This window comes from Aquarana catesbeiana, linkage group LG01 (genome assembly GCF_042186555.1).
Source record: "Aquarana catesbeiana isolate 2022-GZ linkage group LG01, ASM4218655v1, whole genome shotgun sequence".
Classification (NCBI taxonomy): domain Eukaryota; kingdom Metazoa; phylum Chordata; class Amphibia; order Anura; family Ranidae; genus Aquarana; species Aquarana catesbeiana.
Window position 1 is genome coordinate 54,679,083 of NC_133324.1, and position 22,599 is coordinate 54,701,681.

General features: G+C 44.2%; 1 protein-coding gene across 2 annotated transcripts in view; it reads left to right on the top strand.

Annotated features, from left to right (window-relative positions):
• Positions 1-22,599, top strand: part of PIK3C3 (phosphatidylinositol 3-kinase catalytic subunit type 3) — a 311,657-nt gene that overhangs the window by 102,317 nt on the left and 186,741 nt on the right. For both annotated transcript variants that reach the window (XM_073618729.1, XM_073618740.1), the window contains 5 exons: positions 5,828-5,895; positions 12,135-12,240; positions 15,223-15,339; positions 17,627-17,758; positions 20,130-20,258. In XM_073618729.1, coding sequence (XP_073474830.1) covers positions 5,828-5,895; positions 12,135-12,240; positions 15,223-15,339; positions 17,627-17,758; positions 20,130-20,258 — 552 coding nt within the window. The remainder of the gene's footprint in view (positions 1-5,827; positions 5,896-12,134; positions 12,241-15,222; positions 15,340-17,626; positions 17,759-20,129; positions 20,259-22,599) is intronic.

The following is a 22,599-nucleotide window of genomic DNA, read 5'->3' on the forward strand; positions in this document are numbered from 1 at the left end:
CTATTCACCAGGCATCCCGCCTTGCGCTTGTGCTAGTACACATACATAGGACCCTGTGGTTAAAAAATTGGTCAACCGAAGCACCTTGCAAAAAGGCTTCTGACTAGTTTCCCCTTTCATGGGGATGATTTGGACAAATACATCCAAACGATTTGTAGTGGGAAGAGTACTCTTTTGCCAGTCAAAAGAAAGTATAAACGTCCTTCATTTAAGCGGTCTCCTTCCCCCTGCGCCCGGGGCATCCACCTCTAAGCAGTGGCGACGGCCTCCACCGTCAGACTCTAGAGGAAAGCCTCAGGGTAAGGCCCAGGCACAGAAGAAGACCTGGGGCCGGTAATCTGCAAAGCAGAATTCTAAAGCCTCATTATGAAGAGGCGCCCCTCCTCGCCAGAGTGGGGGGAAGACTTCTGCAATACTCAGAAGTCTGGCAAGAGGAAATACAGGACAGATGGGTCATCTCCACGGTGTCTCTAGGATACAAACCAGAATTTCGAGAGTTTCCACCGTCTCGTTTTCTGAGATCAAACGTTCCCAAAGATCCAGGGAAAAGACAATTTATGTTTCAGGCATTATACCGATTACTGGCTCAGGGGATGATCATACAGATCCCCACAGAAGAGCAAGGTTTGGGGTTTTATTCAAACCTCTTTACGGTTCCAAAACCAAATGGAGATGTCAGACCCATTCTAGATCTAAAGAATCTAAATCAATTCCTGAAGATCTTCTCCTTTCGCATGGAGTCGATCAGGTTAGTAGTTCCTATACTACAAGGAGGAGAACTTCTGGCGTGTATTGATATAAGGGATGCATATCTGCATGTCCCTATATTTCCCGCTCACCAAAGGTTTCTGCGGTTCAAAGTAGAACAGCAGCATTTTCAGTTTGTAGCCTTGCCCTTCGGGCTAGCTACAGCACCCCGGGTGTTCAAAAAAGTTCTGGCCCCACCTCTAGCCAGGTTAAGGGCACAGGACATAACAGTCTTGCTGTACCTAGATGATCTATTGCTAATAGACCAGTCGGTGGCTCGTTTGGAGCAAAGTGTACGCATTACAACCAATTACCTGGAAAAGTCTGGGTTGGATTCTCAACCTAGAGAAGTCTTCCTTAAAACCGCTAAAAAAGCTGGAGTATTTGGGCCTGATCATAGACACAGCCCAGAAAAAGGTGTTCTTGCCTTAGGCCAAAATCAACTCCATAAGAGAGCTGGTGCGGATAGTCAGGTCGAAAGGGGATCTCTCCATTTGCCTTTGCATGAGGTTGTTAGGAAAGATAGTGGCTTCATTCGAAGCGGTTCCCTATGCCCAGTTTCATTCGAGACTGTCTGCTTGGAACAAAACAATTCTAACTTTAGACTTGCCAATGCGGCTGTCTCCAAGGGTTTCCCAAAGCCTCAGTTGGTGGTTACTAACCCAGAATCTGCTGAAAGGAAAATCCTTCAGACCAGTTATCTGGAAAGTGGTAACTACAGATGCCAGCCTTTCAGGCTGGGGAACAGTACTAGAGAAGACAACTGTCCAGGGACAGTGGTCAAGAACCAAAAGAGCCTTGCCCATCAACATCCTAGAGATTCGGGCAGTGCGTCTGGCTCTGAAGGCCTGGGCTTTCAGGTTACGGGATTGTCCTGTCAGGATCCAATCCGACAATGCCACAGCTGTGGCCTATATCACCAAGGGGGCACCAAGAGTCTTGCAGCGCAGACAGAGGTGAACCATATTCTAACTTGGGCAGAAAGGATTGTTCCGTACCTATCGGCAGTCTTCATTCCGGGAGTAGAGAATTGGCAGACTACCTGAGTCGCCAGCAGTTATTCCCGGGGGAATGGTCTCTTCACCCCGACATATTTCGGGCTGTTTGCCAATGATGGTGGACTCTGGACATGGATCTTCTAGCATCCAGGTTCAACACGAAGTTGGTCAACTTGGTGGCCAGAACAAGGGATCCATTCGCATGTGAAACAGATGCGTTGGTGACCCCGTGGGATCAGTTCTCACTGATTTATGCATTCCCCCTATTCAGTTGCTGCCACAACTTCTTTGCAGGATCAAGCTGGAAAGAAAGCCAATAATTCTGGTAGCCCCAGCATGGCCCAGAAGGTCCTGGTATGCAGAAATCTTAAAGATGGTGGTGTAGGATCCATGGTCCCTTCCACTACGGCCAGACCTGCTCTCACAGGGACCGATGTAACATCCTACCTTACGAACGCTAAATTTAACGGCTTGGCTATTGAAACCCACTTTCTGAAGAAACGTGGGCTTTCCAGGTCAGTTATCTCTATCTCTACCTTGATGCAAGGAAGCCAGCTTCCAGAACTATATATTAGAGTCTGAAGGGCTTATGTTTCCTGGTGTGAATCCAAGTGTTGGCACCCTCGGAGATATATCATAGGCAGAATTCTTGCCTTTCTACAATTAGGGGTAGAGAGGAAGTTGGCCTTGAGTGCTATTAAGGGCCAAGTCTCAACCTTATCGGTCTTATTTCTAAGACCGCTTTCTACACATTCTTTAGTCCCGGGGTTTTATGCAAGGGGTGATGCGGATTAATCCGCGAGTTAGATCACCTTTGAACCCTTGGGACTTGAACTTAGTTTTGTCAGTGTTAAAAAAAACAGCCATTTGAACCGATACAACATATTCCCTTAGTCCTTCTGACAAGGAAGTTGGTGTTCTTGGTTGCTATATCCTCAGCAAGGAGGGTTTCGGAATTGGCTGCTCTTTCTTGTAAAGAGCCATACTTGATTATTCATGAGGACAGAGTGGTGCTGCGCCCTCGTCCAGATTTTTTGCCAAAAGTGGTCTCAGGTTTTTACCTCAACCAAGATATTATCCTGCCATCGTTTTTTCCAAAACCATGTTCCAGGGAAGAGAAGTCACTACATTGTCTTGATGTGGTGAGAGCGGTCAAAATCTATTTAAAGACGACTGCTTAGATCCGGAAGACTGATGTCTTATTTGTACTGCCAGAGGGTCTTAAAGGACAGGTATTGTCGAAATCCACTGTCACTAAGTGGATTCGACAAGGTATAATTCAGACCTATGATTTAAGAGGTAAGATTCCACCTTTCCAAGTCAAAGCACACTCTACCAGGGCGGTTAGTGCTTCTTGGTCAGTGCGTCACCAGGCCTCCATGGCTCAGATCTGTAAGCCCGCAACTTGGTCTTCAGTACATACATTCACCAAATTTTATCAGGTGGATGTGAGCAGGCATGAGAATATCACCTTCAGGCGCAGTGTGTTGCAGGCAGCAGTATAGGTCCTCAAGTCTGGGGGTGCCCTACGGGTTGTCTCTCCCTCCCCTCAAATAGCATTGCTATGGAACGTTCCACATAGTGATTACTATAGTGCTCTGTGTCCCATGATGTACGATAAAGAAAATAGGATTTTTATAACAGCTTACCTGTAAAATCCTTTTCTTGGAGTACATCATGGAACACTGAGGTCCCTCCCCTCTATTGGGGTTTAGGTATATTGCTTTGCTACAAAAACTACTCCTGGAAGGAGGAGGGGTTATGTAGGGAGTGAACTTCCTGTATTGGGTATACCAGTGTTCTTAACCTGAAGGTGCCTATATACCCACATAGTAATTACTGTGGTGCTCTGTGTCCCATGATGTACTCCAAGAAAAGGATTTTATAGATAAGCTGTTATAAAAATCCTATTTTTTCTTTGCATCCCAAACAATTTTTCTGGCAGTTGTGGCTGAAATTTTAGTTGGTCTACCTGACTGTGGTTTGGTTTCAACAGAACCCCTCTTTTTCCACTTCTTGATTAGAGTTTGAACACTGCTGATTTGGCATTCTTAATTCCTTGGATATCTTTTTATATCCCTTTTTACTGTTTTATACAGTTCAACTACCCGATTTTTGATTTTTATCGGGACTACGATATTGCGGCGGACACATCGGACACTTTTGACACCTTTTTGGGACCAGTGACAATTATACAGCTATCGGTGCTATAAAAATGCAATGATTACTGTATAAATGTCACTGGCAGTGAATGGGTTAACGCTAGGTGAACAAGGGGTTAACTGTGTTCTCCCTCTGTGTTCTAACTCTGGGGGGGATGAACTGACTAGGAGAGATGACAGATCGGTGTTCGTAATCAGTATGAACACACGATCAGTCTCTTCTCCCCTGAGAGAACCGGGATCTGTGTGTTTACACACACAGATCCCGGTTCTTGCTCTGTCTACACACACAGATCCCGGTTCTTGCTCTGTCATGAGCGATCGCAGGTGCCCAGCGTTCATTGCACCCGCTGGGCACACGCATCAGTGGCGAGCCTCCGGCGGCGCGCCCCCTAGTGGCCAAATGGCAAAGCGACGTAAGGTAATGTCGTTTTGCCCAGGGGAGCCAGCCTGCCGCAGTAAAACAGCGGCAGGTGGTCCGGAAGTGGTTAAAAAAAGAAATAAATCTTTAGATATCCTTTAAAAAATTTACATTTGCAGCAATGATTGTATGTCTTGGCTCAGATAGAGAGGAAGGCTGACAGAAGCTTTACAGCAGGGGTAGGCAACCTGGGGCCCTCCAGCTGTTGTGGAACTATATTTCCCATGAGGCATTGCAAGGCTGGCAGTTATAATTACTTACAGAGGCATGATGGGACTTGTAGTTCTGCAACAGCTGGAGGGCCCCAGGTTACCTACCCCTGCTTTACAGTGTTGAAGTTCACAGGCTGCCTATGATGGAGAAAGGAAAGCATATCCGGGAGATAAGATAAGACACTATTCTTGTAAGTTTAACTCTTTAGTGTCTTCCTGGCAGCAGAGTTTGTCCTGCTTTTCTTTTCTCCCTCCATAATCTGTTCTTCCTCTGCAAAGTCTGTGTCCAGTAGATAGATGTAAGAAACTCATTGATGGTTACAGGAAGCGATTGATTTCACTTATTTTTTCCAAGGGGTGCACTACCAAATATTAAATTAAGGGTACCAATAATTTTGTCCAGTCTATTTTCGTAGTTTAGCGTGTAAAGTGTCAGATTTGGCTTTTTCTTTCTCCGCTTTTTTTTTTTTTCAATATAAACAAAAGAAATAAACATGAGAATGACTAAACAATTTGTAATTGCAACAATTTTCAGGGCGCAGTGATGTATTATCTGACAGAAATGAAGGGGTGCCAATATTTTTTTACATTACCTTGTATTTTAAAGTGGAATCTAAAATCCCTGCCTCTATAGACACCAGGGGTCTAACACAAACCTCTCTATCCCTGTAAAGAAAAAATAAGTATACATACCTTTTTGGGAGCCGATCTGAGCGGATCCCACGCTGAGCTGTCAGTCACGGCTTCTCTGTGGAGGCCGGAGCAGAGGAGACGGAGGACAACGGAAACCCCATAGTAACTCTATGGATGACGTCACTTCCCAATTATTTCACAGCCATTATCGGCCGTGTCCTCTGCAGAGCTTCCGCCGCTGGAGATCGGGTCGGAGCGGATCAGATCGGCTCCCAAAAAAGGTATGTACAGTGTACTCCTCTTTTCTTTACAGGGATAGAGAGGTTCCTGTTGGATCCCTGGTGTCTATAGATGCAGGGATTTTAGATTTTGCATGGACTTCCACTTTAATAAAGGATTCCTTTTAGGCCTAAAGTCTTATACAGGAATAGTTTGCACTTTGAAATGGCAAGTAATGTTTCTTTAATTTTGTTTTTGTTTACTGAATGTGGAGCTGAAAAACAGCCTGACCTGTAGGTGTCAGCGTGCTCAATTATTTGGAGCGGATAACCTTTGTTTGCCCTTTACAGAGCAGCTTTGTCTAGCTATTGTGCTGTTCCTGATTATGCCGGTGCCACATTTTCCCGTATTAATGTGTATTCCTCATCTTTCCAGCAAGATCTGTGCACCTTCCTCATCTCCCGGGCCTGCAAGAACTCCACGCTGGCCAACTACTTGTACTGGTGTGTATAAAGCTACTGACTGCTTGCAATATACAGATAGAGACTGCTTACACTGGCGTGTATACAATCATTGACTGCTCGTATTTTTTTCCCAATATACTGGTGTATACTGTTATGGCGATTTTTACCTACCTCACTTATACGCTGAATAATACATAACATAAGTGATTAAAACCTTTTATCTATGTATGAATGAACTAGGGTTGCACCGATACCACTTTTTTTAAGTACTCGCCGATACCGATTACCGATACTTTTTTTTTTAATGTCAAGTGACGGTTTTCAAAGCGCAATACAGACTAACAATATCTTTTTTATAATTATAAAGACTGAAGGGCACTGATTCGCAACACTGATAGGTGGCACTGACTGATAAGCAATGGTTTGCAGCAATGATGGGTGGCACTTATGGGCACTGATATGTGGCACTTACTGATGGACACTGATATGCGGCACTGATGGCTGGCACTGGTATGTGGCACTGACTGATGGGCACTGATTTGCAGCGCTGATAGGTGGCACTTATGGGCAATGATAGGTCGAATTGATTGGTAGGCAGTGGAGCTGAAGTGCAGCACTGATAATTGCTGGCAGCCTGGCATGATAAAATTAAATCGATAAAGAGTAGAGTATACAAGAGCCCATCTTGATACACCCTGCACTCGACCTCAGTAAGCCTAGTCAGAATGCAGCAGTGGACATCTTGTTACACCCAGCCCATATAGTTAGTGAACTATATGGGCTGGGTGTAACAAGATGTCCGCTGCCGCCTTGTAACTGCAGGCTTACTTAGACCGAGTGCAGGGTGTGCTAAGATGAGCGTCGCGGTGTACAGTCTGATGGAGACTCGGGCTGTCACTTCCGTTAACGATTCTGATGGCCCGGGTCACCGATTCTGATGGGCGGGACATGCGGCTGCGACCCACACCCCTGCCCCATAAACTTACCCTCAGTTGCAAGGACTCCCTCTCCCTGTGCCAGGACTCACGCTCTGCTCCGCCTTCTCCGCCCACTGACTTCCGGGAGACTCTGCATGTGAAAGGTATCGGCTGAAGCATCGAGAGCATGTGCCCGAGTACAAGTACTCGGGCAAATTCTCGTTATCAGCACCGATACTAGTATCTAATTTTTTATTTGAATAATGCCAAAATACTCTATTGAAACTTGAACTAGTATCACCGATACTAGTATTGCAGCTATAACCCATGAAATCAATAAGGAATGATAATGGTGCTAAAATACAAAGATCAAATTTATTTATACAGAAAAGAAACGTTAGAATAATCGGATATTACCAAATATAATGATGTTACAAATACAGTGTTGCCAGTCTACAAACATAATTAATGCAAAAAGGAGATATGGTTACAATTGACATACACATGCTATAAAGGTATTAAGGCAAATCCTAGCATAGCAAAAGTTAGAGAAAAGAAAAGAGACATAAGATAATACAGCCCTTACGTGACCATGCTTGCCTGGGCAGGACACACCGAGAGGAAGAGAGGGTGTGTAGCTCTCTGTACTGCTTTTATACCCCCCCCCTCTGCCCCTATTCCCAGCCATCCAGGTTCTACTCTCCCTTGGAACCTTGTCATTGGTCCAGAGTTGCATCAAATTCTGATTGGTGGTAATTTCAAGTCTAGTTGGTCATCATGCTTCTCACATAAGAATTAGACTCTCTTCTGTACCTCTCTGTCTGAAACATGATTACCTTCGTTAGGTCTATCTCTTGATGTAAAACAGTCAGCCCACTGTGATCTTAGCCTAAATTAGCATTTCATGGACTTATGATCAGGTGGAGACACAACGTCTGCTCCTCACCTCAATGACAATAGTGTAACTTATTCACTATGCAGACAACAGACGTTGGTCTTTTGAGATACAGAAAACAGTAAGTAGGCCCACCTCTCATGATTTAACCCAAAAATATATTAAGTACATACATACACACATACACACACACACAAAACAGGGCATGGTAATTTTAATTAGAAAGTCCTCACAACGGTTCCCTTGAAGCTCCTTGATACAATACACATTTAGGCCCCTTTTCACACTGGGGTGGTAGGGGGCGTCGGCGGTAAAACAACGCTATTTTTAGCGCTGTTTTACCGCGGTATTCAGCCGCTAGCGGTGCGGTTTTAACCCCCCGCTGGCGGACGAAAAATGGTTAAAATCACTCGTACAGCACGGCTATAGCCGCGGTATTGCCGTGGTATAGCCGCGCTGTCCCATTGATTTCAATGGGCAAGGGCGGGTTAGGAGCGGTGAATACACCGCTCCTTCACCACTCCAAAGATGGGCTTGCAGGAGATTTTTTCTTCTCCTGCCAGCGCACCGCTTCAGGTTGAAAGCCCTCGGGCTTTCACACTGAACAAACAGCAGAGGCTGTTTAGGGGCGGTTTGCAGGCGGTATTTTTAGCGCAATAACGCCTGCAAACCGCCCCAGTGTGAAAGGGGCCTTATTGATGACTCATGTGTAGACCTTTACTGACCTGCTGACAGCTCTGTATACACCAGGGGTGCTCAACCTGTGGGCTGTGACCTCAAACCAGGGAAGCGCATGCCCAGGGATGGCAATCCATTGACCTTGATCCTCTCTTTTTTCATTGGATATGTTTTATGGCAGAAAGTAAAAAAATATTTTTATTTTTTTTTAACCACTTGCCACCCAAGGTATGTACATGGACATCCTTGGGTTTCGGTGGTTCTACCGGGATGATGGCTGCACCTACAGGCATCATCCCGGTATCATTCTTTGCAACTGGCAATTCTCTTTCATACAGAAGTGATCCGAGTGACTAATTAGCCACTCAATCACTTTTGCAGGTGGCGGAAGGGGGTCCCATTACCAGCCCCCCCCCTCCCACCGCCGCCTCTTCCGGGTTCTCCGGTCCCATCGCGGATGTCGGGAGCGATGCAGCGAGGCTGCCCTGTACAGAGAGAGAGAGAGAGGAACTGACGTCATTGCCCTCTTCCTGTCCCCCTGAAAACCGGGAGCGACGCGTTATGTGGTCACTTACGGTTCTGCAACTTTCTTTACTTGGCCACCGGCAGCCAGGAGAGCAGCCGATCAGACCGATCTGTGTCTGATCGGCTGAATGGGAGGCCAGAGGAAAGATATGGACTCCTTTTATAGGACCTGTCATGGCCCATGCTGTCACAAAGGATGTTGTTCATCCCTTGTGATAGCAATAAAGTTAGTACAAAAAAGGAAAAAAAAGTGTGAAAATTAAAAATAAATAAAAAAAATTTGTATTAAATAAATGATAATAAGTTTTTTTGTTTTTTTAAAGCGCCCCCGTCCCACCGTGCTTATGCGCAAATGTGAAAGCATAGGTTTCTCCCGCATGCATACTTAAACGGTGATCGCACCCACACATGTGAGGTATTGTTGTGAATGTCAGAGCGAGAATAATAATTCTAGCACCAGACCTCCTGTGCAACTGTAAACTGGTAACCTTTAAAGGCGTCTAAAGCATCGCCTATGGAGAATAAAGGCACCGTAGTTTCCCGCCATTCCGCGGGCAGACGGAATTTTAAAGCGTGACATGTTGGTTATCTGTTTACTTAGCATAATATAATCATACTTCACATTATACAAAAAAAAATTGGGATAAATTTACTGTTTTTTTTTTTTAATTCATGAAAGGGTTTTTTTCCCCCCAAAAATTGTGTTTTAAAAACCACTGCGCAAATACCATGTGGCATAAAAAAAACTGCAGCACCCACCATTTTATTCTGTAGGGTTTCTGCTAAAAAAATGTATGTTTGAGGGATCTAAGTAATTTCTTAGCAAAAAAAGTCGATATTTTTACATGTAGGAGCGAAGTGTCAGAAATGGCCTGGATGGGAAGTGGTTAATTTTCTGCCTTTTTTTTTTTTTTTTTTTTTTTTTTTATTTATATAGCAAAAAATAAAAATACCAGAGGTGATCAAATACCAACAAAAGAAAGCTCTATTTGTGGGGGGAAAAAAAATCATGTACATTTTGTTTGGATACAACGGTGCATGAGCGCATAATTTACCAGTTAAAACAGCGAAGTCCTAAATGTAAAATGCTCAGGTCATAAAGGGGGTAAAATCTTCCAGAGGTCAAGTGGTTAAACAACACCTATAAATGAGCATGATAGCTTTTGCAATGGGCATATTAGTACCTATAAAAGGCTTAACAACTCCTAGGCTGCTTTCACGCTGATCCGTTTCAGAAAGTGCACCACAATCACAAGATGTAATGGAAGTCTATGGCAAAGGGCACCAGTGTGAAAGCAGCCTTATTGGGGGCTCGGGACAGTAAGGGCTCATTTACATTGGCGGTTTGGAGAAGGGGGTAGTAAAACGCCATAGTTAAGACGTGTTTTTACCACACCTATATACAGTGTCTCTGCTTAGGAACAGCTGCCATAAAACATGACATATGGGGGGGGGGGGGTTAATTAATAAAAACTGGAGAGTGCAAAATCTGGTGCAGTGCATAGAAACAAATCCGCTTCCAGGTTTTATTGCCCTTTGTTGAATGAGGTGAAGTTAGAAGCTGATTGGCTACTGTGCACAGCTGCACAAGATTCTGTGTGCTCCAGTTTTAGTAAATCTCCCCCCCATAGAGTTCCTTGTGAAAAGTCAACAAAGTCAGTTTTCACATTGGGTCATCTACTCTTTCTTTTTGTGATTGCGATTAACCACTCGAGCTCCGCAAATTTTACCCCCTTCATGATGAGTTTTTTGTTTTCTTACCACTGCGTTAATTTAACTGATAATTGCACGGCCATGTAACCCTGTACCAAAACAAGGTTTATATAATTTTTTTCACACACATAGAACTTTCTTTTGGTGTTTTTTTTTTTTTTTTTTAATGTATAAAGGAAAAAAGACTGAAAATTAAAAAAAAAAAAAATATTTTCTACTTTCTGCTATAAAACAGCTCCTTCAATCGGTAGGTCTCGCCCATAAATCATTGGCCGGGGACCCGCTGGACCGGCATGTGCTGTAACGAATCACAGGACAGCAGGGGGCAGCGGACATTTGCAGGCACGCCCCCTTACCCAGAAGAGCCGGATAACATATGAGATACGTGATCCAGCACAGAGCGGCCGCCCTGCAGAAGTATATCTGTGTGGGGCAGTATGCAACCGGTTAAACAGTCAATGGAGATTGGTTCTATGGAAAATGATGATCCTGATTGTTGTTTAAAATCTTCATTATGCTAAAAAAGATAAAAAGTTAGAAATTCAAAAGCAAACTTATAAATAAAAAAAACTCTTGCCTTTTTATTTTCTTCTTCCATTTGTGTAATTGCTTTCAATTTTTTTTATTAGAATATTGTCCTTTTGAATAAAGGCAAATTTTTTTTTTATGTATGTAACCTAAAATATCAGAAAGCAATTACATGACAAAAAAAAAAAAAAAACTTGCTTTTTTGCTTGTGTGTTAATTTCTTTGTACAATTGCTTTCTAATTATTTTTTACTTACATTAACATATTTCTTTTCTTTACTTAAATGTTGTAAAAGGAAAAATATTCTAATGCTGTACAAAAAAATCAGAAAGCAATTTTACAAATGGGAAAACTCACAGCAACTCTGGCTTATTCTTTAATTGTTTAGTTTCTTTTTTGTTTTTTTTACAGTTTCATTAGAATATTTTCCTTTTTGAAATTTTTTATTTGAATAATGCCAAAATACTCTATTGAAACTTGAAATATTAGAAAGCAACCGCACAAACGAATAAAAGACTATTTCTCACAGGCCACCCTATTTTGGGTCTTCAATAGGATTGAGCTCAATGATGGTTTATGTTCTTTCTTTCCCTCTTTAGATAATATTTGAGTGTGAAGTGGAGGAATATTTTGAGAAGCGGACTGCCCTGTAGCTGCTCTAGTTGCTGCATTATTCACTAAGGCTATGTTTCCACTATTGCGTCCCCAAAATCGCGCAATTTTGCAGCAATTTTTTGCCGCGATTTTACCGCGATTTTTTTGCCACGACTTGAGTTCTATGGACCTCAAGTTGCATCAAAGTGGGACCAAAGTAGTGCAGGGACTACTTTGAAGTCGCTGCAACTTGAAGTCGCACAGATATGGACGGTACTCATTGGAAATCATGGGGTACGACTTGTCATGCGACTTTTCAGTCCCAAGTCGCGTGGAAACATAGCCTAAATAAGAAAAAAAAACGCCTGTGTTGTAGAAATTTTGCGACCCTCTTTGCATACTTACAAATGATGTTATTTGTGTCTCAGGTATGTAATAGTGGAATGTGAGGACCAGGACACCCAGCTGAGGGACCCGCGCACTCATGAGATGTATCTAAATGTCATGAGGAGGTTCAGCCAGGCACTGCTGAAGGTAATGTGATCTGATGGATCCTGTCAGTGATTCTCGGCCGAGCTGTCATCCCTGGAAGTAATCAGTGTCAGTCAGTGCCGGATAACATTTACCCGTTTTCCAGAGCTTTACATTGTTAAAGTAGAACTAAAGGCAAAACTTTTTTCAATTTTGGAGTGTTATAACCCCTGTCAGGTTTTTTTTTTTTTTTTTTTTTTTTTTTTGTTTTGTTTTTTTATTTATTTTTTTACCATCTGTGTCCCATTGGGGAGATTTCTCTTCACTTTCTATCCCATAACCAAAACAGGAAGTGAGAGGAAATCCCTGCAAAGTGAGGAACTCTCTGGTTGTCACTAGAACTACTGTAGCCATTGGAAGATTTTTCTTCTATTCCTGATCTGGGGACAACCGGAAACTTTCTTTTACTTTCGCTACTGTCGGCAATATCTATAAATGTGACAAATAGGGAGAATCACACAGGCAGCGATAGAAACCTGACAGTGGCTCTAATCTCTCTGCACTCTATCCCCCCAAAAAAATTTGCCTTTGGTTATACTTTAAAGCTAAAGTTTTTCTGCTTATGTTTTGCCCTGCCTGGTTCCTGCTCATCCCATTAGCTGTGCTAACTATGCAAAGTCGATCTCCCTGCTGAGCCCCCACTCCCCCTGCCAGAACACTCCGATCAGCGCTCTCTGCCATTGGCTGAGAGTGCTGATTGGTAGTAGCTTGGCTGCTGGTTTTCCAGGTTGCTCGTCCAACATACAAACGGGCCGAATGTCAGCGTTTTTATTTATTTTTTGGGCTTACGGCACTTTAGCCACAGACAGAAACAATAGGTGACTCAATTAACCACTTGCTTACTGGGGACTTTAACCCCCTTCCTGCCCAGACCAATTTTCAGCTTTCAGCGCTGTCACTCTTTGAATGACAATTGCGCGGTCATGCTACACTGTACCCAAATGAAATTTTTCTCCTTTTTTCACACAAATAGAGCTTTCTTTTGGTGGTATTTAATCACCACTGGGCTTTTATTTTTGTTAAAAAAAAAAAAATGAAAAAAGACCGAAAATTTTGAAAAAAAAGTTTTCATAGTTTTTTTGAAATTTTGAAAACAGGTAATTTTTCTCCATTGATGTGCGCTGATGAGGCTGCACTGATAGGCACTGATAAGGCGGCAATAATGGGCACTGATAAGGCGACACTAATGGGCACTAAGGCGACACTAATGGGCGGTACTGAGGGGCACTGATGGGCGGTACTGAGGGGCACTGATGGGCGGTACTGAGGGGCACTGATGGGCGGTACTGAGGGGCACTGATGGGCGGTACTGAGGGGCACTGATGGGCGACACTGATGGGCGGCACTGGTAGGCGACACTGATGGGCGGCACTGGTAGGCGACACTGATGGGCGGCACTGGTAGGCGACACTGATGGGCGGCACTGGTAGGCGACACTGATGGGCGGCACTGGTAGGCGACACTGATGGGCGGCACTGGTAGGCGACACTGATGGGCGGCACTGGTAGGCGCCACTGATGGGCGGCACTGGTAGGCGCCACTGATGGGCGGCACTGGTGGGCGCCACTGGTGGGCGGCACTGGTGGGCGGCACTGGTGGGCGGCACTGGTGGGCGGCACTGGTGGGCGGCACTGGTGGGCGGCACTGGTGGGCGGCACTGGTGGGCGGCACTGGTGATGAGGCACTGGTGATGAGGCACTGGTGGGCGGCACTGGTGATGAGGCACTGGTGGGCGGCACTGGTGATGAGGCACTGGTGGGCGGCACTGGTGATGAGGCACTAATGGGCACTGGTAGGCAGCAGTGGCTCTCGCTGTTTGGGACCGATGTCCCTGACAGAAGACGGTGAACGGCTTTTTTTTTTTTTTTTTTCTCCCAACGCTGTCAACGTGAGGAAAAAAAAGCCGGTTTCCGTTCTTATGTTTACACCATGTAATCAGCTATCATTGGCTGATATCTGATCACATGCTAAGGGGCACGCAGGCGGCCCGATCTCGGGAGGATGTACATTGATGCATTCCTGGCCATTAAGGCCCGCGCTGTAGCCGTCGGGCGGAAGGAGGTTAACAATGGGAATTCACATTTAGGAGGTACACAATAAGCAAATAACAAACCGTGATCCCTCCCCCCTCAGACTGTCCGGTAACAGTCTAGGAAACAAACTCATACAATGTTCCAGTAATCTATGAAAATAAATTCATTCCACCTTTTCCGATTTCTTGAGGGATATTGTTGATAAATATTTCTGTCCCATGAGAAGTCGTCTCTCCAACCCAGTCTGCAGGAAGGCCACCATATTTCCTCTGACCATTAACCTGTACAAGATTAAATATTACACCTTTCCATTCACTCCAAATGGGAAGCCTTATTGTTCTTCAGAGCATCAATCCAAGCCTCGCTCTCAGTGTCCATTACGTGGTTGTCCATGATTGGAGAATGATCTGCTCTCTCCATGGGCCATAATCAGTGGGTTGGAGGCTTGCCCCCCTAATCCTCTCCAAAAGACTCTGTCCTGGTTGGGTCTGTCACAGGAGGAATCAAAGGGAGTCACAAGGTCACCTATACCCGGACGTACTGTTTTTGCCGCAGGGGCTGGCATTTTAAGTAAACCTGATCCTGTAACTGATCCTGATCCTGTAACTTCATGGGCAAAGCTCTGGTTTTTCTTTAAGGAATTCTAGATTACAAGAGTGTGATAAAGATAGAACTGCTGAGGATTTAGGAATAGTCCGCAGAGTTGTATTGTCACTAATGCAATGTTCCAGCTTTAGCTGCCTGCTCCATGCTGATAATGCCACATTCCTGCATTAAACAGCCACCATTAATGAATAATTGTCCACTGCCCATGATGCTGCATGTCTTCTATTCTGAGCATAGTGCCGTCTCTTGAAGGAGAACAGATCTGTCGTCTCCCAACAAGCAGATAACGTGTACATCGAGTAATAAGCGTAAAGACCTCATTCCCGCTCTCTCTTCTCTGGCTCAGGGCGATAAGTCTGTGCGAGTGATGCGTTCCCTGCTGGCGACACAGCAGACCTTTGTAGATAGACTGGTTCATCTCATGAAGGCAGTGCAGCGTGAAAGTGGAAACAGGAAAAAAAAGGTAAGAGACTGCTCTGCTGTCTGTCTGTGGCGGTCCTCCGCCATCTGGTCTTCTTATCGCTTTCTTCTTTGCAGGCCTACATGACCTAAGGGCTGATTTACTAAAACCGGAGAGTGCAAAATCTGGTGCAGTTGTGCATAGAAACCAATCAGCTTCTAACTTCAGCTTGTTCAATTCAGATCTGCTCCTGGCCACCTTACCTCACCTTTCCCCCCGCTGCCAACACATATCCCCAGACCATGTCACTAACCCCCCACCGCACACATCCTATCCTGGCCACACCACCTCACCACCATGCATCCCTGCCCACTCACCTCACCCTACACCCTGCTCACCCACCTCACCCTATGCCCTGCTCACAGCACATTCCTTCCTGGCCATCTCATCCCCCACTCACAGCACGTTCCTGTCTACCGCATGCTCACAGTGCTTCCCTCCTCCAGCCACTTCACCCCCCGCTAACAAAGTATTCTTCTCCATCATCCTCACAGAGCACATCCCTTCTAATCTTAGTCACCACCTACTTACTGTGCATCCTTCTCCAGCCACTTCATTCCCCACTCACAGCACAATCCACCTTAGGCAACTCAACCCCTGATCGCAGCACATCCTTTCTTGACCACCTAGGGCAGCACATCCCCTCCTTAGGCAACGCAACCTCTGATCACAGTGCATCTCTCCTTAGGCACCTAAACCTCTAATCACATCATATCCTTCCTCTGTCTTCTAGCTCAGCACATTTTTCCTCGGCCACCTAGCATAGCACATGCCTCCTTAGACATCTCAACCCCTGATCTCAGCACATGCCTCCTTAGGCACCTCAACCCCTAATCACAGCACATGCCTCCTTAGGCACCTCAACCCCTGATCACAGCACATGCCTCCTTAGGCACCTCAACCCCTGATCGCAGCACATGCCTCCTTAGGCACCTCAACCCCTGATCGCAGCACATGCCTCCTTAGGCACCTCAACCCCTGATCGCAGCACATGCCTCCTTAGGCACCTCAACCCCTGATCGCAGCACATGCCTCCTTAGGCACCTCAACCCCTGATCGCAGCACATGCCTCCTTAGGCACCTCAACCCCTGATCGCAGCACATGCCTCCTTAGGCACCTCAACCCCTGATCGCAGCACATGCCTCCTTAGGCGCCCCAACCCCTGATCACAGCACATGCCTCCTTAGGCACCTCAACCCCTGATCACAGCACATCCTTCCTCAGCCATCTAGCACAGCACATGCCTCCTTAGGCACCTCAATCCCTGCTCACAGAACATCCCTCCTAAGGCACCTCAACTCCTGATCATGGCACATCCTTTCCCAGCCTCCTAGTACAGTATAATCCTCCTTAGGCAACTCGATCCCTGATCACAGCGCATCACTCCTTAGGCACCTTAACCTCTAATCACATCATATCCTTCCCCTGGCTTCTAGCACATCACATCCCTCCTTAGGCACAGCACATTCTTCATCAGTTCCAAGTGTATATTTGATCAAAATTTAAAACCATATATTGATTTCCATAATGAATTTTAGTTATTTCAAGCCTACTTCTAATAGGACCCATTCACAAGGGTCGTTGGCGATTATGCAGGAGACCCGGTGGGGGATCCTGGAGATTACCTGGAGTGGCAGCCCCATTGAAAGCAATTGCGGCCCCTCGCATACAGTGGGAGGATGTTGGCCTACCACTGCTTTCTTTGGGGCTGCCTCCCGCAGTTAATCGCTGGGAAACCCGACATGTCTTTGCATTTATTAATGGGGCCTTAAGCTGAGCTATCTTGAAGTTTATAAACTCACTTTTTGAAGATCTCCACATGTTCACTACCTTGAATTCTGTGACATGTAGTCACTGTCTCCTTTAAATAGGCACTGCTGTGTCACATGTTTCACATAGCCTGCCTTCCGAACTACAGAGGTGCTGAGAGAAGGAGTTTCAGGAGGTGGAGTCAGTACAGATATCACTGCTTGCAGGCAGCAATGTACCATGGGATATGTAGTCCTTAGAAATGGACAGAAATCAGAAGCTGCACAGCATGCATGGAATCCAGGTTGTGAAAAGATATGACCAGCAGAGAGGCAGCACTCATAACACGAAAGGAGATATTTCAAGTAATCATATATTGGATTGTCAAATATAACTATTGTTTGCATTACTATTACAATGCTGATATTAAGAAATGAAAGTGTATGCTGTGACCATAGAACTTCTTTCAGCTAATGTCATGCTAATCACTGTGTCTCCTGCCTCTGGTCATATGATGCATCATTCCGTTGCTGTTCACAGAATGAAAGGCTCCAAGCTTTATTGGCAGACAATGAGAAGATGAACCTTTTGGACATTGAACCGATCCCTCTACCACTGGAGCCCCAAGTGAAGATCAGAGGCATCATTCCTGAGAAAGCCACACTCTTCAAGGTGCAACCTTCATACCTTTTAATAGAAGCTTTGCATTGTTTTTGACTTTCACAAATAATCTTTCTGTATTATACCCATTTGTTATGAGAGAGGCTTAGATGTCAAATCACATACTACATCTGGGGAATTGGCATCAGATAGTATGTTAGGTTAAATACACAAAGACATCAGAAGTGTACCCCAGGGACCCGAGTCTAATACATAGAAGTGGTAAAACTCCAAAAATAATGTCTATGGTAGCAACAGTGATGAGCACTTGTGGTGCCTGCAAGGTCCAGAGTTGGTTGGTGTTTATTTTATTTTTTTTCTTATTTGTTGTTCTTGAATCTCTTTCTCATCCATACATAGTAAGTTTTTTTTTATCTACTTTGTAGATGGTAGTATCTTTATTTTTCTTCCCCACCCCATTGTTTTGTCTGCCTTTTTTATTTTTTCAAATTGTTTCTTCTATTTCTTCTTTCATTTCCATTGTATTTTATAGTGGTGAAAGTTTTTGGAACCAAAACCAAAAAATTTAGGATGCACTTGGCCGAAACAGAAAATAGATTTTTTTGTGTTTTTTTTTTAATAATTGTATTTAACTTTTTAACCACTTGACTGCTGAGCACTTTTACCCCCTTCCTGCCCAGGCCAATTTTCAGCTTTCAGCACTGTCACACTTACTGGAATGGGAATTGCGCTGTCATGCAACGTTGTACCCAAATTAAATTTTTATCATTTTTGTTCACACAAATAGAGCTTTCTTTTGGTGGTATGTAATCAGCGCTGTTTTTTTTTTTTTTTTTTTTTGCTGAATAAACAAAGACCGAAAATTTTGAAGAATAACTGTTTCATAGTTTGTTATAAAATTTTGCAAACAGGTCATTTTTCTCATGCGCTGATGAAGCGGCACTGGGCTGCACTGATAAGGCGGCACTGGTGTGCACTGATTAGGCTGCACTGATGGGCACTGATAGGCTGCACTGATGAGGCGGCACTGGTGTGCACTGATGAGGCGGCACTGGTGTGCACTGATGAGGCGGCACTGATAGGTGACACTAATGAGGAGCCGCTTGTGGGCACAGATTGGCAGCACTGGTGGGCACTGTTGGGACGGCACTGATAGTCAGTGCCCTGATTGTTATTGCAAATGTCCCTTTTAGAGAATCTGGTTATCGGCTCTCTTCTGCTCTTCTCATGCTGTCAGCATGAGGAAAGGAGTGCCGATAACCGGCTTCTGTTGACCTCCATGGTCAGCTGTGATTGGACACAGCTGATCATGTAGAAAAAAGCTGATGATTGGCTCTTTACCTCAATATGTAATCAGCAGTGTCCTCCAGACACCATGATCAAAGAGCGCGCCCTGCGCGATCACGGCACGCCGTCATAAGATGGCATCTCAGAACTAGTCTGCTGCAGATGCACCTCGCTTTTAAAATGCATTGAAAAAGCAGCAAGAACACATCAAAAATGCACCCATGTTGCTTTTTGATGCATTTTTTTGTCAATGACCTATGAAAAACACACCCTAAGCAAGGTTAAAATCGCTGTAAAATCGCAGGCGTTTTCGGCAGCCATTATCACCACTTTGTTTTCTTTTGGTACAATGCTAAAAACCCTATTTTCGGCTGATAATTTTTGGTTTCGGTGCATCACTAGTATTTTATAGTGGTTCTTTATAAAATTCCTCTACTATATTCAACACTAAAAATACAATTTATTTTTCAGTCAGGTAAATGTTTTGTATTTTCATTTTAGCCTCATTGATCAAACTCTGGGATTCTTTTCCATGTTTTACAAACTATACTGTACAGAGCTCAATGTTCACACTGCAATTACACATGGAACAGAATGATTCACTGGAAAGACAGGGATTTCAATCTGGGAGAGATCACCAGAAAGGAAACGGTTTCTGCTGTGCTGTCTTTTTTAGAAAACCCATGGTGTAATCCTTTGTCATAGGTGAAACCCTGTACTAATAATTATATACAAAGATATATATATATATATATATATATATATATATATATATATATATATATATATATATATATATATATATATATACACACACCACAAAAAAATCTAAAAAAATTAATTTAAAGCAGAACTTCACCCAAAAGGAGGTTCTGCTCTTCCTCCTCATCCTGCCCCCTTCCTCTGCTACATTTGGAATATTTATCTATTTTTTTTGGAGGAGGGGTGCTGTCAAAACAAGGTACCCTCTCCCACTTCAGATCGGATCACCATGGCAATTCCACCGGAAGTTCTCCTGCTGACTTTTAGTTTTTTCAGACCTGACTGAAGCTCCTCTTTAAATTGTATAGACTTTAAATAAAATGGATCATTTTATAGTTTCCCTTTAATTCAGTCCTTTTTTCTCTATTTGCAGAGTGCCCTCATGCCAGCAAAATTGTATTTCAGAACTGAAGATGGAGGGAAATATCCTGTTATATTCAAACATGGAGATGACCTTCGTCAAGATCAGCTTATTCTTCAGATAATTTCCTTGATGGATAAGGTATGCGGCTGCACTTTTTTTCTTTTTTTCCTTTCTTAAAGAGTAACTCCACTTTTGGTGAGATAAAAAAAAACGCTGCCCTCTGGGGATCTATGTACATTGCAGGGATTATAAGAAACTTAAAACCGCCCCACTAGCGGCCGAAAAGTGGCACAAAAGCGCCTCTTAAACAGCGGTAAAGCACCACTAAAACAAGCTTTACCACTAACGGCCGGCGCTTTCAGTGTGAAAGCAGCCTTAGGGGAAATCATGTGCTATTGGTGCCAAGATTTCAGCACCAGATGATAATTTGATGCATTGTAAAAAGCTGCAAAGCTTTCATTGCACATTTTTCAGTATGACAGTCTTACATTTTACATGAGTGCTTAGGAGAGTAATTAATAGTTAAAGCTGAACTCCAGGCACCATATGACAGATGAGTGGCTTTCTCGGCTCTATCCCACCTCACAGGGCAGATTGATAGCAGTAGGATCCATTGGCTCCTGTCAGTGAAATCCTATGAGGAGGGAGTGGGGGCGGGGACAAAGCCTGCTGTCCATGTCTATGGATGGATGAAGGCAGTGAGGCTTGGGAGCGAGCCTGCGTGAGTCCAAACCCCCCCCCTTATTTGGCAAGTGTCTTGCTCTGGGGGTACTCTGCAGGGAGGAGGAGCCAAGAGTGCCAGCTGTAAAGAGGAGGATCTGGGCTGCTCTGCGCAAAACCATTACACAGAGCAGGTAAGTATAACATGTGATTAAAAAAAAAGTTAAAGGTATAGAAGTGTAGATGGTTCCGCAAGGTTTCAGTTTAGAGATTTGGACAAACATGTGTATGCTATCTGGCCAAAAAGTATGTGGAAACCCCCCAAATTACTGAGTTCAGGTGTTTCCAGTGGAGGATAAGGAAAGTTAACCCCTTCATGCTGATGGTACACATATATATGCAGCCTCTCGCTGGGTGGGCCTTCATGCCAAGAGGCCTCATATATACGTACCACAATATAAACAGAGCTGTACTGAGAGCGCGCACTCTGCACGCTCCTGTCATTTGCTGACGGCTAATGGAAAGTTCCCAATCTCTACTTGCAATAAGGAGCTTTTTGATCATGTGACAGCCAATCAGCGGTCACATGGTCAGAAATCCTGCCATCAGAAACCTCTTAAAGGGCCAGGAGGTGCCGGGTTTTAAGAGGTTAACTCCTTTGTGCTGGCGGTACAAATATTTGCGGCCTCTTGGCGGGTGGGGCTTAATGCCAAGAGACCTCATATATACGTACCAGAATATAAACAGAGCTGTACTGAACGCACCCTGCGCAGTTCCCGGCAGCTAATGGAAAGCTCCTGGATCACGGCAGTCACATGATCAGAAATCCCGCCCCCGGCATCAGAATGCTCTTAAAGGACCCGGTAAGTGCTGTCGTTAAGAGGTTAATGTTACAGAATGCAAGGACATCCGTTTTGGGGAGAGTGTTGGAAGGCAATATGTTTTAGTTCATGATACAAGAGGTGTTTGAAATATGAACGATAGCCATACCAGACCTTCGCATTCTTGGGGGCTGTCTGGGATGTAACAAGTTGCACATCAAAGCTTTGTAGCATATCAGATTATGCAAGGCTGAACAAAAGCTTGGCTCTTGATCGTCTGTTGTGATAACGCTATGCAAGCGAGCTTCAAAGAGGGCCATGGCGGCCTAGATGATTGATGAAGGTGGGTTACAAAGATCAAAAGGATCAACAGATATCGAAGATTGACCCAAGACATATAAACATGATATATGGACAATGCTGCCCCTAGAGGCCAATACAGCAGGACGGACAGTAAATATAATATATTGAGGAGGACTGCCCTGTAAAAACTTTGATTTGTCAAAGGCCTAGATGGGCCGGCAATGGGGTTGGGTCTGAATGGTGTATGATTGAAGTATAAAAAGGGCTGCCTGAGATAGAGACCTCTCTCTGTTACCATCTAGAGCCCAGCTGAGGATACCGTATCTATAGGACAGCTTTGCGATGAGTATATTTGATGTTTCTTGTTGCTATATGCTTTGTAATATCTTTCTTTAGTATTTTCATGTTAGCGTTTTCCTATTTTCTTGGGAAATAAAAAAGACAACGTTACTAAGCAGTGTGTTTGTTTTCATAGCACAATAATATAAGGTTAGCTATCAACAGTAACTATCAGAGTTTTAATAGTCTAGCTAACTATAGGAATAGACAAATTAATACATATATGGAATAAATAGAGGGTATCCGTAATCGCCTTCGGATAATATTTACTGTATTTATTGGCGAATAACAAGCACCTTTTCACGCTGAAAATTAGGTGCCTGGGAGGGGGCAGGGCAAACGCCATCAGTTTACAT